General features: G+C 51.4%; 1 protein-coding gene across 1 annotated transcript in view; it reads left to right on the forward strand.

Annotated features, from left to right (window-relative positions):
- The first annotated feature begins 15540 nt into the window (after window positions 1-15540).
- The window catches only part of LOC149333505 (uncharacterized), a 76815-nt gene continuing 74595 nt past the window's right edge, over window positions 15541-17760 (forward strand). The window contains exon 1 of the mRNA XM_089557739.1: window positions 15541-15707. Coding sequence (XP_089413865.1) covers window positions 15541-15707 — 167 coding nt within the window. The remainder of the gene's footprint in view (window positions 15708-17760) is intronic.

The following is a 17760-nucleotide window of genomic DNA, read 5'->3' on the forward strand; positions in this document are numbered from 1 at the left end:
TGTGGTTAGGATAAACGGCAAAGACATTCCCATGAAAATTGATACAGAAGCAGCTGTCTCAGACATGACGGAAGTCGAGTGGGTGTAACCCTTTTCTAATGCCAGTGTAAGACATCATCACCACCATCATCAGCCTGACTACGCTCACTGCAGGTCGAAGGCCTCTCCCATGTCTCTACAATTAACCCTGTCCTTCGCCAGTTGCGGCCACCGTATTCCCGCAAATTTCTTAATCTCATCCGCCCACCTAACCTTCTGCCGCCCCCTGCTACGCTTGCCTTCTCTTAGTATCCACTCTGTTACCCTTAAGGACCAGCGGTTATCTTGCCTTCGCATTCATGCCCTGCCCAAGCCCACTTCTTCCTCTTGATTTCAACTAGGATGTCATTAACCTGCGTGTGTTTTCTCACCCACTCCGCCCGCTTCCGATCTCTTAACGTTACAGATCATTTTCCTTTCCATAGCCACTATGAAATTGGTGACATACAACGGCACGGCTGTGCCCACTGCTGGAGCTATGGACGTCAAAGTTCAGTATAAAGAAAAGTGCTTCGAGCTGCTTGTAGTTCTTGCAAAGGAAACAGAGGGCGCGAAAATGCCCACGTTGTTCGGCAGAGACTGGCTTTCCCAGATTAGGATCAATTGGCACGAGATCATGTCTGTGCAGGTAGTGGAAAGTGACAAGCCCCTTACAAAAAATGTAACCATGTGTTCGACTCGGATTCTGGCGCTATCAAAGGGTTCAAAGCTAGCATTGTTTGGAAAGAAAATGTGCGCCCAGTGTTTGGTAAAGCAAGGCCCGCTCTTTACGCTTTACGCGAGCAAGTCTAACAGGAATTGGCAAATCTAGAGAAAGCTGGCGTCGTGTTCCGGGTGAGGCACAGAACTTGGGCAACGCCTCTAATCATAGTCCCTAAAAAACAACCGCAAGGAGCTTCTCTTTTGCGGCGATTACTTGGTCACCGTAAACACAGTGATTAAGGTGTACCATTATCCCCTGCCGCTGCCTGAGAATATTTTTGAAACTTTACAAGATGGAACAGTGTTTTCTGTTGGTTCAGCAAGTCCGTCAGTAAGCTAAAGCCAGTGGCGCCTTGGATTAGGGGTGCCACCCGAGTTGCTCGAGCAACCTTCAATTCAAAATAAAAGTTTTCTCTCTCTCTCTCTCTCTGTTGTTGACCTCTCTAAGGCGTATCTTCAGCTAGAACTAGACGAGCAAGCGCAAGCATTGCTTGTCTACATAGGCGCACTTGGGCCTTTTTTTAGGTTTCATCGTTTGCCGTATGGACTAGCTTCTGCACCTGCAGTGTTTCAAGCAGTCATGGGCCAAATAATTTATGGTATGCCGGGTACGGCCTGCTACTTGGATGATTTAGTCATCACAAGCGAGAACTACAAGCAGTGCTACGAACGAGTAGAGCAGGTTCCCCGGCGCCTGACCCAAAGCGGTGTGCGAGTGAATAAAAAACAGTGTGCGTTGTTTCAGAAGCGCATAACGTACTTGGGATATGACATTGATAAGGATGGGTTCCATCCCACACCTGAATAGATGGTGGCCGTTAAAATTCGCTGAAGCCGACCAATGTGACAGGCTAAAGGTCTTTTAGGGCATGGTCAATTTTTACGCGAAATTTTCGCCAAACATGGTAATGGTCCTTGAAGCACTGCACCACTTGCTCTGTAAAGAAAGCAAATGGCACTGGTCGCGTCATCTTGACAAGGTTTTCACATTATGTACAGTTGTGTGATAAAAATGACTTGCAGTTTTACGATGTGAAAAAAGAAATTCAGATTCCATATGGTGATTCTGAGTATGGGCTGGCTGGGCGCAGTGCTCTCGCACGTGGAAAATGGTAGTGCAAAAACCAGTCGGTTTTGTGTCGCGGTCATTGTGTGCATTCGAGTGGAACTATATCTAAATAGAAAAAGGAGCCCGATGCATTGTGTTTACTTGCTTGTGTAACGTTTGTGTAACGTTTATACTGATCATGAGGCGCTCACCACTCTTTTTAATCCAAAAGGACAGGGCCGCGCTGTAGCTACTGCAAGAGTTCATCGTTGGCCCGCATTTTTGGCCAACTATCGCCTCCAGATAAAACATCAGATCTGCTATCATTCGTGCGGACGCATTGTCTTGCTTGCCACTAACAGACACACGGGACCAGTCTGAGGAGATCTTTTATTTTTCGCCTCTGAATGAGTTGCCATCGACGGCAAAGGATGTGGAACCAGAAATAAGGCGAGATAAACTATTCAGCCCTATTCGGGAATTGATATGGCATGACTGGCCAGAAACTGTATCTGTTTGCTCTGTCTGTATGGACAAACAGAGCGGTCATTCCAAAGTTGTTGCAGAATCTTGTGTTGGGTTTGTTGCATGAGCAAAATCTGCGTAATTCTAGAATGAAATCAGCAGCGAGATCCATCGTATGGTGGCCTGGCATTGATGACGCTCTCGAGAAAATTCTTCGGAATTGTCAGATATGCCAGTCAGTTCTCTCGCGCGCGCAGCCGGTACCTTTTACCCCCTAGCAACTGTGTGAAAATCCGTGGGAGCGAGTGCATCTGGACTTCGAGGAAGAAAAAGGGGAATAGTTCCATGTCGCGATTGCTGCTTATTCTAAATGGTTGGAGGTCGAAGTAATGACAGTGTCAGCTGCTGCTAAAACGGTAGACTGTTCGTACGTGGCTTGCGTCACATCGGCTGCCTGCGGAAGTCTTAATCGATAACGGTCCCCAGTCTCGAGCAGCTAAATTCCAAGATGTTTTTAAAGTGAAATCGAGTTAAGCACACGCGCACGCACACTACCATCCTCAGTCGAATGGAGCGGCAGAGCGTGCGGTGCAGTCAAGAAAGCATTGCTTATGCAGCTGCTGGAAAACGCAGAAAGAGGCATTTCCTGGTCACCGCAGCACAGAATTGATAACTTCGTCCTCTCTTACCGAACTATACCTCATACTTTCACCGGAAGAACACCAGATGAATTATTTCTGCGAAGGAAACTGCGGACTCGCCTACAGTTACTGAGACCAAACACGGCAGAGGCATTAAGTGCGAAGGCTGACAAAATGAAAACATCGGCTGATGATTTGTTATTCTTTGGAGTTTATGCGATTGTGGTCCGTGTTACGTTTTTTTATGATATCGTAGTTATACTGCTTATAGTTTTAGAAGTTTTTGAATTATACTTTCTTACAATATATGGTATCCTTGTATTGCTATTGTATTACTGTATTGTAGTGTATGTTCTCGTTTTTCTGTTACTGGCCCTTAATACATATGTTATCGATCCCCCCCCCCGTTCTTTATGAAATACGCCGCTGAGGGGCCTTTAAGGAATAATAAATAATTATGAGAAACGCAGTGGTGGGCAGCAAGTGCTTCCTGTTGGTGATCGTGTGTGGGTGTGCACTGTGCGTGACGACGTAATGAACTGATGGGCTGGAAAAATTAGCCGAGTGAAGTCACCGTCAACGTACTTGGTGTGTGTGAGAGACGGAGTGGTTTGTGCTCGCGGACCACCTGCGACGATTCTGCATCGCATCAAGTGACAGATCGACGTTAACCCAGACGTGGAACTTCCGCATGCATCAGACGTGCTGCCCCATTCACCCGCTACGGAACAATCGGCTGAACTCGGTCTACCCGACCAGTACAGCGAGCAAGTGGCGAGCAACCGGTGCCACGACGAAATAACACCAGGGAGCGGCGTCCACCTGATGGTTTACTTATGCTTGCTTTTAGAACTGTAAAGAGGGAGGGGAGAGTGTCGTGTCGTATCGCGATAAAGTTTATCGCGATGTCTGCTCGTGGCTTGTCGCGTTCGCCATGCCTTGCTGCGCATGCGCCGGCAGCTCGCTAAATGTATTTAAACTCATGCGGATGTCATGCTCGGCTGTTGGTTCGAGTATGCCAGTGAGCACCTCGTAATAAAGCTTCCCGTTCCCTGGCCGGCGTCTGGTTACAACAAACTGGGCGTTTGTTGGGCTGCGCGAAGGGCAGATTTATGCTCGGAAAACTGAAGAAAGCACCATCTTAAGAAACTCAAGTTCTGGTGATATCGATAAGCCACTTAAGCCAGCAATTGCATAAGGTGGACTACCATGACCGCATTTTAACAGCCGATCTCGAAAGCTTTCTTGATAAAAATGTGCTGAAAATACTACACATAAATTGCCGATCATTCAACAACTCATTATCGGAAGTTCAAGCATTTCTCAAACGCATCAAGGTTTTGTTCTATGTAGTTATGTTTTCCTAAACTGAACGGTCGATGTATTACATAGTTTAAGGCGATATTTACTTTGCTGTTCATTGTACTGATCGCCGACCTGGCGGGGTGATAATGCGGCTTCACAACGAATTTCGGGCAACTTAGAAAACAAAATTGACTGCAGTCCCAGCAGATTAAAAATACTTTGTTTTGAGGGGGGGAACTGCGCACAACGTATTATACTGATCTCCAAATGGAAATGCACAAAAAAAGATTATTGAACACTTCGAAAAATTCTTCATTTCATGCCAGTTCTCCTGCGCGCTTTATATACAGGCGGCGACATAAACACATAATCTGCAGATTGCTCTTCGGGCTTAAAAAAAAAACTATGGGGCACTTTGGCAGCCTAAAGTGCGCTAGGCGAAAGCCTTTGTCGCGCTACTTCGACTGTCAGTGTTTGTCACGGCTGCACCGCTTGGGAGTCATCCTCCTCCACTAGCTGCAGCGCACCGACTGACCACGGAGAGCGTTCGACGCCGCCGCGCCACCGGCTCCACCTGTCGACGAAGAGGAAGTCACCTTTTGGCAGCTGCGCCCGTCGATGAGTCACCCCAGGCGCTGCATGTAACGCCGGACGGACGGACGGGAGAATGAGCTATTAAAGGCTTTCTCCTTAAAAAAGAGCTAAAGTGAGTTATACGTCAACGTTTTAGTAACATTATCACAATGCCAACGCGCACCATGCTTGGCATTTCAACGACTATTCACGTAAACATTACAAACGCCGAAAGACACAACATAGTTGCCAGAATTGAGGTGTCTAGTACAAATGACCATCTTCCTGTATTTAGTTTTGCATCGAAAGCCAACACGTGAGGTTTATAACGAAAAAAACAAATTACTAACCTATTGATACCGTTATTCTGCAAATTTTTCATACGCCAGCCCTAAAAGTGACTTTCGTGGCTCGCTATCCCGAAAAGAAACTAAGGTCGATTTGTGCAGAACTTTTTCCTGGCCTAAGCGCTTGTAAAAAAACCCTTGAACCAAGCAACACCTGCTTCAGAAAATAAGCAGTAGAAAAACGTCTACGAGCAATTCATACAATATCGGGATTCCATGAAACTGAAAACGTACAAGAAATACGCATCCGGCTCAGTTGTGAACATCAAACCGCTAAATGTGATTAATTTAACACCCTCTCTCGTGGCACTTCAGGCGAATGCTGGGAGCAGAAAAGCAGGCTTTCTAAACTATTATTTTATAATGACAGTATTATCAGTTTCAATCTGCAATATTTTGCAGGTGCAAACCTCCGCAGTAGCGGAGGTTTGCGGGAAGCCTGCATAATGTGGGAACCTTTTAATGGTACCGACATAGTTGGTTTGCTTTGGTTTATGGGCATTTAACGTCCCCAAGCGACTGAGTTTATGAGGGACACCGTAGTCAATGACTCCAGAAAATTTGACCACCTGGGTTTCTTTAGCGTTTATTGATATCGCATAATACGTTTCGCCTCTATCGAAATGCGACCGCCGCGGTCAGGATCGAGCGCGTGTATGGGCCCATTCACACTTGCGAGTCGCAAAGGGCACGCGACCAGCAGTCGCTTGCGACCATGCAGCAGCTCGACAACACCGTTGTTCACAGTCGCAAGCGCGACCAGCGGGTCGCCTTCTCGTTTGAAACGAAAACTTTCGGAAATAACGTTTTTCGCGTGCTTTCGAGAGTTTCGTCTGTTTTGGACGCGCCTCCTGTCTCGCACTCGGCCCTCTAAACTGCTATTCGCAATGTACTGCAACGACCCGAGAGAAGATGAGGATGTCTTGACTGTTTTGTTTGTTCACCGCGGTCGTACAAGCGTCATGATGACAGAGGCGCGCTTCTCTGCAGGGCTGGCCAACCAGCCTGCAGCATGCCGGCCGCCGGCGTCAGAAGAATGCGCCATTATTCCTTGCTCGCGTTCATACCAACCCCTTGGGTAGAGGAATGTGATAAATGAATCATTTCTGACGATCGTTGTCCAATACCGGGTTGCTGAAGTGATAACTGCGACACAAGCAAATTTCTTCCCATAGCTTCTTTGCTGCTGCTGCCCAAAGCGGCTCGACTGTTGTCTGCCAGCCGGAAATAGAGCATGTTTTGATATTATGAAACGAGGTCCACAATGAAGCTGTGACGAAAGCGCTATCTTCATTACTAGCGATGGCAAGCATCGGAATCGCCCTCAGCTGCGGCATCGATATGAAACCGGCTAGGTTTAGCGACGACTAGGGCAGCCAAAGAGCAGCGCAGGTCGTCGCCCGGGGCGCCCGTGAGCGGTGTCGTTGCTGGATGCTTGGCTAGCTCTCTGATTGGTTCAGCGGTTTGCGACTCGAAGCCGCGAAGCTGAAAAATCAAGCAGCGAGCGACTGGCCCGCGACTGTTGCTTTTCGACCAGGGCGACCGTTTGCGACTGTCGCTTTTCGACCAAAACGGTCACGCGACCTCTGCGACCCGCAAGTGTGAACGGGCCTTATTTCGGGTCAACAGCCGAGCACCATACCCACTGAGCCACCGCGGCCGTATCGACAGAATGACCTCTTCAGTCTCAAAGTTATAGCCCTTTCACGTGCACGGGCATCGTACGCAGCGTTTTTGTACCGATTTCTTTTCAATTAAGTGTGAATTTGCTTAAGCTGTGAAGAATTTGTCCACACTGCTGGAACTTAGGCGGTGGGCTAATGCGCCGACTTCATAACTTAAAATTATGTATTTCCTTTCACTATACGTTCCTGAAAACTTGTGCGCATCACGGACGGATACAGGTAATGATTTTTGTGTACAAAGAAACCCTATATTCTAAGCTTTGAGTATCGTTACATGGTTATCAATATGGGCAGACAACGAGTGAAGTCAGTGAATAGAAGCGAAGGTGCAGTGAGATATCGTGTTAAAGCGGCGCGGTGTGTGCGACGAACTCCAGTTTTGATTATCTGGTGGGGGGGATCAAAGTCACACCGAGAGCGTTACGAACTATTCTCCGGACAACCACACCACGAAGTGAGCTGTGCTGAAGAGCCAGGCTTCCCCAAATCATTTGCTGGCAACGCTAATTTGAAAAATCAGTCATTCCGTAGCCTGTTTTGTTATTTACTTAGACGCTGGCAGTTGAACTTGGAGCAAGCATTCACGGTATATATGACGACTGCAGTTACACTTACTGTCTTGGTGAAAATAACGCACGCGGCTAATGTTCCAATATAATCGTAGGATCGTAACGGCTGCGATAGTATTTTGAATAAAGGACCGAATCTTACCACACAAATAGTCGCAAGAGTGTTACTGTGATGCTACTTCTGGTCGGCGTGATGGAAATGATGGTTCTTCACTGGTTCCGGGTCTGTGCCTTGCGACAAAGATGAATAGATTATTACTTTTCATTTCAGAGTTTCTTGCTTAGAAGTCATTCGCAGTCATCGATGCTTCATGTGACAGGCAAGCGTACCATATCGCGTTCTGTAGATTCTCCCCGCTGTTTGTAAGCTCCTTTCAGTAACCTTGCTAGGTACGATGCCGCGTTCTACTCTCTGAAAATATATCGACACTTTTTACCAAAGTTTGTTAGGGTTGGAAGTGATCACATTTTAGGTCGGCGCAGCCTTGCTCAGTGCGTGCCTCACTTGACTACAACAGCTCTTGAGGCTCTCTCTCACCCCTTCCGCAGCTCATAGAAACATGTATAGCGACTCAGAGATGACCAGGCCGCACTGAACGAGCGATGTTGGCCCCAATTTAACGCCATAACAACATGATGACGCGATATCAGAGACAAACTTCCGCCCGTGCTGTCTGCCCGTCAGCAAGCATTGGGGGTCAGCTCTTTTTATGTTGGCTTCCCTTAAGGATACCGGTCGCTTTATTCATCCCACTCGCATATTAATTCATTTCTTCTCTGCTTTCCTCTCGCGCCCACCTTTACGCTATTCTTTCCGTCTTGCTTTGGGCATGCGATCAAGCATGTAATGACGATCCATCGCGGTCCGTGAGGAATTTCTTGAGACAGACGCCGGAGACTCGGACAATAGGGCGGAAGGGAGAGCATCTGCTTTGTCCGCCACTTATTAAAATGACATCGCCATTAGTCCTTGTGTCATGACTTTGATATCACCGTACATATGTTATCAAGTGAACCTGTGGGTCCTAGATGTGTAGAAGCGCAAAAATTACACACTATTATGCAATCGTCCCATTAACAACAGTTGTCAGTTGGCTCACGTGTCAAACTCAGGAATGTCACGATTTCCTCGCATGTAGCAATCACCACTAAAGGGCTGATTTTTTTTCTTATTTTTTGAGGAAAACATGCTTTAGTCAGCTTTAAGAAAAATTTCTCTCGCTGCTCATTCCAAGCCGCGCTCGCCATATCTCTCCTACAATTTGAACGCGTATGAAGCGTGACCTAATCTAGCCGGAAATAATGAAAAAGCGCAAGACAACAGAATTATAATAAAAATCGAAAAGTTAGAGCCATTTCTTTAATGAACACACACCTTTATGCCGAAGAAGGTGCCGTAGCCGACGGCAGGAATTCACTCATATATTTTTACGCCAGCTGGCAGATGAGGAAGGACATAAATAATCGGCACTGTGTGCAAGTAACCACAGCAGTATTCAGTGCATGGTGGCCACGAGGAAACCTGATTGCATTCTCTGTCAGCCCGCCGTCACGAACTGAAGGATAGAGCCTACATTTGCCGACATCCCTGTATTGCTGTGCCCTTTAATGTCGGGCTTCCTTGAGGCAAGAGTATTCAGCTATTCGGGGAATTGTGTTTTCCTAAAGAGTCCATATGGGGATGTCTACAGCGCTACATTCCAGCCCGCCATAGAGGCAATGCAAGAAGTTCTCAGCAAACGAAATTCCGGGCTAACTTTTAGGGCTTTAAGGCCGCTACAGAGGTTATCGAACCAGCTTGAAGGACGAAAGCTGCTTCGTTTTAGTGATGAAACCGGGACCGGGTTTGAACCTGGTTCCAGGACGAGTTTTCTTTATTTGCGAAGTTTCTGAGAAAGCTGCATAGCTTTCCTTTGTAGCCGTATGGCTTCGCTTGGGTGAGTGGCAATCACCAATTACTCCCTTATTACAAATATGTTTTTATTTTTGATGCATATGTAGTTTCCGGTTTTAATACCCTGTTGAAGCCCCAACTCTAATATTTCGCTACCTAACGGCTTTTCAGATATTACTATCGCAAACCTTGGGTGATTTAATTATATTAAATTTAAGACTGCGCCAATAGGATGGGCACAATGGCTAAAGAAACAATTACAATTACAAAGTACGGTGGGCTACACGCCTCTCAATAATTCAAGAGCCTAAGGATAACATTTATTGTTAACTATTCATTACTAGTTAACCAGCCTGGTACATAGCACGTCATAGCTATATTCTGACGTACTACGCTGGTCACAATGCTATGCCTAAAAAAGGGCTCTTCCAACTTAAAAAGCCTTTTTTTTAATTTTTAGAGGATGAAGTCAAGATAGAGTTTAAATGGTTACGTAATCAACTCAGAATCATTGAACGTTAAAGATACGTGACCAATGCTGTTCCGTGCTTTTTATATGATGATTGCATAGGCGCAAGTATGTGTATAATGCATACATATACACAGGTGTGCGTGTTTGTGCATATACGTAGAGCACTACACCACTCAGGGCTGTCAGCCTTACGTTAAAGGTGCACTGAAGAGGATTCTGAACTTGTCTTTTTGCCGCGGGAACTCGATCTACACGTTCCAAGCATTCTTAGAAACTGGAACTTATTGCCCTGTATGGCCGATTTCCCTAATTAAATCGAATTAACGTCCGGCTCCCGCCCTTTTTTTTGAATTCTGCCTCGTACGATGGGCGGAGTCGACCAACGCGTGAAGTTCCTTTCAGCCAGCTCCGTGGAGGCTTTGCTTTCGCTTTATTTTGTTTTTTAGGTTTCCGTGAATAAATAGTTTCATTCGCAGATAATATAGCCTCAAAATAACCCCGCAGAAATAAAAATACGCGCGGACTATTTGCTGCTACGGACTACTACGTATTACTCCGCCGATGGCAGAGCGGCTAGCCGCCACGGGACTGGGTGAAAGGCACTCCACGCGTTGGTCGACTCCGCCCACCGTAGGAGGCAGAATTAAAAAAAAAAGGGCGGGAGCCGGCCGTTAATTCGATTTAATTTGGGAAATCGGCCATACAGGGCAATAAGCCGCAGTTTCTAAGAATGCTGGGAACGTGTAGATCGAGTTCCCGCGGCAAAAAGACAAGTTCAGATTCCTCTTCAGTGCACCTTTAACGATAAATTGTGTAGGGTCTGCTCGCGGGCAGGTCAAATCTCGCGCCGCTCACCGCGGGTAGCCTCGGACCCCTTCTTCCCGAGTGGTGGGGCGGGGGGAGCGAGGCTAGGAGAAAGCCTTCTTAAGGCGCGACAGCGAAGGCTGGCTCTCTCGCTCTTGGACCAGCCCTGCCAGAGGACCACCTGACCCCGCTGCCCCGACGACGACCGACCCCCCTGCCATGTGAGAGAATAAACCGTTTTGTACAAAGACCTGCTTCGAGTGACTGCCTGTGCGTCTCCGCGCAGAGGAATCGCCCACAAATAATGGCGCCCAGCGTGCAGCTTTAATTAACCCCTTGTGGACGATTTCTCTGCCGATTTTGGGACGTGCAGCCAGACTCATGGCAGGCCCTCTTTGTTCGGGGCCACGCCGGACCGATAGGGTTAAGGAGCGGGTCAGGCGGAATGTTCGCGTGGTAGCGACTTGTGTAGTGTTGTAAATTTGTTAGGGGTTTTGTGTTATTTATGTAGTTTTCGGGCGTTTTCTGTTGTGTATTTCCGTGTGTTTGTAGATAGATTGTTGTGTATATGAATGTTCTTGTTGCCATGAGCAGTTAGCCGGTGCGGCCGGACAGTTAGCGCGAACTATGCCTCCCAGAAAGGATGTTTCAGCCACGACTTTGGATGGCGGGGCAGCCGGTAGTGAGACGGCCGAAGCGGCGGCCGTAATGGGGCAGGTGACTGAGATGTTTTCCGCATTAGCCCGTCAGCTCGGTTCGGTGGCTGGCGCCAGCCAGGACGCAGCATCGGTAGCATCGGCGACAACATCGCGCCCGCGGATAAATATGGAGGTCCCCTCCTTTTGCGGGTACACGGACGCGAAATCAGTCCACGAGTTTCTACAACAACTCGAGGACTACCAGACGGCTCTGGGCGCCCCAGATGACGTAATGCTAGGGCAGGTCCTGCCTATAGCACTCGTCGAGAGCGCGGCGCGATGGAGGCGCTGCCAGCCGACTTTCCAGTCGATGGCGGACTTCAAAGACCGTTTCCGCGCCGAGTTCTTGCCGCCTGATTATGAGCGCCGGATGCTGGAGGAGCTCGCGTTGCGCACCCAACATCCAGAGGAAAGCCTCCTCGAGTACGTACGCGCAATGCAAGAGCTGTACAAGAGGGCAGATCCGACGGCAAACGACCGAGATCCGGTTGCGCGTATGATCAGGCAGTGCCATCCACGCTTCAAGCCGTATCTGCGGGGCCGCAGTTTTACAAACCTCGAGGCCCTAGCGCAGGAGGCCAAGACCGTGCAGGCGGATTTACTGGCCGAGCTGCGCTACCGGCCGCCCCCCAGGCCGGCCGAATCGCTGGAACCGGGATGCGCATGGGATGGAGGCCGAGAATGCGCGATGAGGGCTCGGCGCGCCGAGGTAATGGCCGTGGAAAGGCAAGCGGAACCCCCTGTTGTCCCTCGCGCGCTGGACCCGTACGCATTCGAGCAGCGGCGTCGTGCCGGCCTCACAGGCCGCACGCCGAGCGAGCGTCAGGAAGGCGCGGAGAAAGGGGAGAGTCGTCCCGAACCGCTTCGTGGAACGAGGGGTCCTCCGTCCACGCGGCGGGTGAACGACCGGCTTTGCTGGAATTGCAACCAGCCCGGCCACATGGCACGCGAGTGCCAAGCTAGGCGTACGCAGGGAAACGCCAGACGCTGGCGGTGATGTCTGGTGGCACCGGCCTTTCACCGTCAGCGGGAGAATTTCATGGTTGTCAAGGCGCTAGTCAGGAAAAGAACTCCCGCGCCGGCGACGGGGAGGCCTTTGTCCCGCTCGCCTGTGGAGCTCAGGGAGTCCTTCCGCGCTCAAACCCATTTATGCTAGTGCAGTTAGCGGGTCGATGCTACTCTGCACTCGTAGACACGGGCTCAACGCTGTCACTGGTCGGTGACGAGGTGTACGAGGCCTGCCGGATAGGTAACATCCGTGTCAGACCGGCCGAAACCCCGTTAAGCTTAGCAGCCGTGGTCCCGAGAAGGTTGCGGAAACGGTTCCTGCAGTACTTCCATGACTCAGCGCTGGAAGGCCATGGCAGCGGCAGTAAGACTTACGACAAGTTATGCCGTGTCGCGACCTGGCCAGGCATGAGAAAGGATGTGCTGGGATACGCCCGTACCTGCCCGGTATGCCAGGTAGCCAAGCCTCGGGCGGGCAAGCCCGCTGGCATGATGAAGGCGGTAGTTAGCAACTACCCGTGGCAAGTGGTCGCGTGCGATATCATGGGACCCCTCCCTCGGTCCGCGCGCGGAAACCAATTAATCCTGGTAATAACGGACCACTATTCCAAGTGGGTTGAGGTTTTCCCCCTTAGGAAGCTTGTGTCGGAACGAATTTGGGAAAAACTGTTGGAGACTTTCACTCGTTTCGGTTTCCCTTCCGACCTGATTACAGACAATGCTTCTTATTTCACAAGCAAAGTCTTTGTAGACTCTTGTCGGGCGCTTCAAATCCGCCACAGGAGAACGAGTCCCTACCACGCTCAGAGCAACATAACCGAGCGGGTGAATCGAAATCTGAAGAACATGCTGGTCGCGACGACCGAGCAGCACAGAGATTGGGACGCGCGGCTGTCCGAACTGGCGTTCGCTACAAGGACAACCGTGAACAGGTCAGTGGGTATTACACCCGCGTACTTGAATTTTGGGAGAGAGATCGCATTTCCGCTAGAGAATGCCCTACTCGACGCGGCGGGGCCTGCGCCCCCTCCGCTTTCGCAGTACGCGGCAAGGCTCCGGGAGCGCCTCGAGGCAGCGCAGCGAGCAGCCCGCGAAAACCTCGATGTCGCGCGCATGGAGCAGGCGGATCAGTACAACAAAGGTCGCCGTCACGTCGTTTTCAACACGGGCGACTTAGTACTCAAGAGAACGCACCCACTTAGTAACGCAGCGCGCGGTTTCGCCGCGTCGCTAGCGCACAAGTGGGCTGGGCCATACGAAGTTACGGCACGGACTACGCCGCTCACCTACCAGCTGTGGTTGTTGACAAACGGCGAAACCGCCGGTCTGGTGCATGTCGCTGATTTGAAGGCTTTCCACCTTCGCAAGGACGATGGCTGCGAAGCGGTGGAAAATCAGCGCGATGCGGCGATCTCACCCCCGGGAGGACGAGCAGGTAGCGGTGCGGTTCGCAACCGACGCTACAACCTGAGGACCAGGTAGCACTCGTGTCTCTCGATCAGTTATCACTCGCAATGCTCTCGCCCTCTCAATATGCCTTCTAGGAAGCTCCAGCAGACCGACACCCGGGGATCGGACTCCGGAAGGGATGGCAGACCACCGTCGAACGGTGGCCGCCATCAAGGCGCGCCACCCGGCCGGCGGCAGGGTCCACGCGAGTGGCGCCGGTTCCACGGCCGCGGTGGCCCCCACCGCCAGTCTAACCGCGCGCCTGACCACTGGAGAGAACCTCCCAGTGGTGCAGGACAACGCAACAGGGCCAGTGACGACCAGGCGCAGGGCCCCCCTCAGCACCCAGCCGGCGCTTCGGCCGCCGAGCAGCCGCAACCCAAGCGGCCCAGGGTCCTGCGGCACGTGGCCACCTGGACCACGGTCGCCAACGGAGCGGCGATCTCTTACTGCGCGCGGTCCAGGTGGTGGGACCAGGCGCAGCCCCTTCGCGGCGGTGACCTCCAGGAAGTGCCGCTGCCTTTCCGCGGCCTGACCCTGGAGGAGAGGGACCAGGAGCCCCCGGCCGTGTTTAATGACGAGGAGCGGGCCGGCCTGTGTTCCCTCTGCGGCACACTTGTGCACCGGCCCCGCCACGAGGCCGGTGCGCTGCATAGAGCGCGCAGGCAGGCGGCGGAAAAGCGCTTGGCGGCTGCAGCACCTTCCCCCGCTGCGCCACTGCAGAGGGGCAGCCCGGAGGAGGCGGCCCTCCGCATCCTCCAGTCCAGCCGCCCAGACCTGCTGTCCCCGGCGGCCGAGGAGCTTTGGAGGGCGCTGCCGGCAGGGCCCCCAGTGGAGCCAGGCGCCTCGCTCCCCCAGGCGGCTCGTGAGGAGCCCTCCAGCTAGCGGTGAGCGGCCCCCCGGCGAGCACCCCTCCCCCCTGCGACGACTCTTTGGACCCGGACCCGGAGGTCATCGAACGCCTACTGGCGGACCCCGGGACGGACGTTTGAGGGGAGGGGGAGATGTAGGGTCTGCTCGCGGGCAGGTCAAATCTCGCGCCGCTTACCGCGGGTAGCCTCGGACCCCTTCTTCCCTAGTGGTGGGGCGGGGTGAGCGAGGCTAGGAGAAAGCCTTCTTAAGGCACGAACGCGAAGGCTGGCTCTCTCGCTCTTGGACCAGCCCTGCCAGAGGACCACCTGACCCCGCTGCCCCGACGACGACCGACCCCCCTGCCATGTGAGAGAATAAACCGTTTTGTACAAAGACCTGCCTCGAGTGACTGCCTGTGCGTCCCCTCGCAGGGGAATCGCCCACAATTGCAGTAATAAATGTGAGGATGCCACTGAAAATCGCAGCGGTAGTCGATCCATCTGGGGTACTACGAATGTATTCATAGCTTAAAGTGGGGTTTATTTGGATAAGCTTCGGAACGGGAGAAGGGCAAGCAGTTGTCCGAATGGGCCAGTCCAGCCCTAAGCGTACACTAGGCGATGGCCATACGGCTTGCGCGTGTACCCGTCTTCTTTGCAATAGCCCCTGGGCAGAAAAGCAACCATCCTGGCGACTTAAGGGGTGGCCAAGACAGCGGGGTCGTATTAAGTCTTCAGGCGCTGGATATGGACAGTCTTGCGGCCGCAGCGTCTCAGATGGGGACAACATGAGGGGCTGAATAATATAGTTGATTGGAGATGTTTGCATCAAGATGCCATAGTTGCTTTGATATTTAGCGAGAAGTTACTGGGAAAAGCCTGGAGTACGGGTAGATCGATATCCATTGGCAGGCAATAGGGCCGGACAAAAATTTTTGGGAAGGTTGAACTTCATCGCGGTGGGTTCTTTGGAGAGAGTGGGTAGATACCATGAGCGACGCGGGAGATCTGGCGGCAGTCTTCGGCGTGCCTAGCGGCTTCAAAAACAGTGTTTCACTCAGATGTGTCAAGGTGGTAGGGGAAAACAGCATCGATGAGACCGGAGGGATGTCGGCCGTAAAGGCAAAAAATCCTCTTGTAGACTTCGTCGCTCTATTGTATGCGAAAGTAATATAGGGGAGAGTCAGGTCCCAATTCGTGTGGTTTGAACCGACGTACAATGGCAGCATGTCACCCAGAGTGCGATTAAAGCGTTCAGTGAGGCAGTTTCTGTCAGAGTGGCAAGGAGTGGAAGTCCGATGGATGACGTTACACTCGCGCAGCACTGCTTCGGTGACGTCAGATAGGAAGCCGTGGCCTTTTTTTCTGAGGAGCTCACGAAGGGCCCCCTGTGTAAGGATTAACCGCCGAGAAAGAATGGATGTCAAGTCCTCGGTCGTCGCTGCAGCTGTTTTGGCATACATTGTGAGGCCACTCCGCGGGAGGCCGCGGAGTGGCCTCGTTTTCAGAGGCTGAAATTTCGGTCGGTAACGGGAAGCGAGACAAAGCATTGGCGCCTTGAGCTTGCTGCCCGACCGGTAAACGCGTGGATGTCATAATGTTGGAGACACAGCGCCCGCCATTCCAAGCGGCCGGAAGTACCTTTTAGTGAAGAAAGCCAACAAAGGGCGTGATGATCCGTAACGACTTCGAAAGGATGGCCGTACATGTAAGGGAAAAACTTTCCTGGGGCCAACACAATGGCGGGTTCTTTTTCAGTCACAGTAATTGGACTCAGCCTTGGTAAGTGTGCGGCTGGCATATGCAACTACATATTTATGGAATCCACATTTACGCTGGGCAAGCACTGTAGCGAGATGAATATTACTTGCATCCGTGTGGACTTCAGGGGGGGCCGCCGCGTCGAAATGGCGCAAAATGGATGGTGTCGTGAGGTGACGACGCACGGTGTGGTAGGCTTTGTCGCATGCGGATTACCAAGCCGAAAAATTGACATTAGTGCCGAGCAGCTGCGTCAAAGGGGAAGCAATTGAGGCAGAGTTGCGAAAGAAACGCTTAAAATAATAGCACAACCCTAGGAAACTGCGGAGTTTTTTAGTGATGGAAGGTTTGCATAACGCTGTCAGGGCACGAAGTTTGGTCGGGTCAGGCCGTGCATCGTCTTTCGATAAAACGTGACCAAAATTGTGTGTTCACAGGCAGGAAAAGTGCAGTTTTTTAACTTCACAGGGAGGCCGGCGTTTGTGAGGCATGTGAAGACGTGCTTCAGGCGACATGGGTGCGTCAGAAAGACGGGCGAAAAGATGACTATATAGCCCAGGTAGCACAGGCACTTCTCCATTTGAGGCCGCGCAAAACTGTATCCATAATTCGCTCAAAGATAGCAGGATCATTACATACGCCGAAAGCATGACGGTAAACTCGCAGAAGCCGTCATGGAGACAAAAATGTGGTTTTGGCAGAAGAAGCTCGACAACTTGCGAGAGTGTGCATCCTGAACCAACAAGACCGTGACGCCCGACGTTACAACCGCCGCCACAGACTGATGACGTTCGCCCCGGACGACATAGTGTGGGTATGGACCCCGATTCGACGCTGCAGTCTAGCAGTATTCGGTCCCAACAGAGTTCTCAGTCAGATAAGCGAGGTAACCTATGAAGTTCTCCCGGATGGCGCTTCCCGGACTGCTCGCCGTCAGCAGACACCAGAGATTGTTGATGTCCTGCGGATGAAGCCGTATTTTTCACGAGACATTTAGTGACTTAGTGCTGCGCGTTACTCAGTCTTTTTTTTTCTTTCTTCCTATTTCCTTATTAAAGGATCGGGCCGATGCTCTTTCCGAGAGGGAAGGTAACGCCGTGTTTACAACAATAGCCGCCTGGCGGCTGCTCGTGCGCCACGCTGGTAGCTTTTGAGAAGAAACTGACGTTACGTACCAGCCGGCTCTCTGTACTGTTCCATCTTCTGAGAGCTTCTCCGTTTTGGCGTTTCTCTGTCTTCTACGCGCGAGTTACCAACACAACCTGCTACGTGGCAATATTATAGGAAGAAGGAACCCTACCGAGCTTAGAAGCCTTGAGCGGGTAGGGAGTGGTAAGGAGGCCGTCCGGTTGGTTGGGAGTTACCGTAAAAGCAGAGTGCACGGAGAGCGGACGAATGCGCAGTCTGAGGGTGGTCTTCACGCCTAAAACGTGGAAGGTGGCGCCCGTG

This window comes from Amblyomma mixtum, chromosome 8 (genome assembly GCF_055824585.1).
Source record: "Amblyomma mixtum isolate Tamu chromosome 8, ASM5582458v1, whole genome shotgun sequence".
Classification (NCBI taxonomy): domain Eukaryota; kingdom Metazoa; phylum Arthropoda; class Arachnida; order Ixodida; family Ixodidae; genus Amblyomma; species Amblyomma mixtum.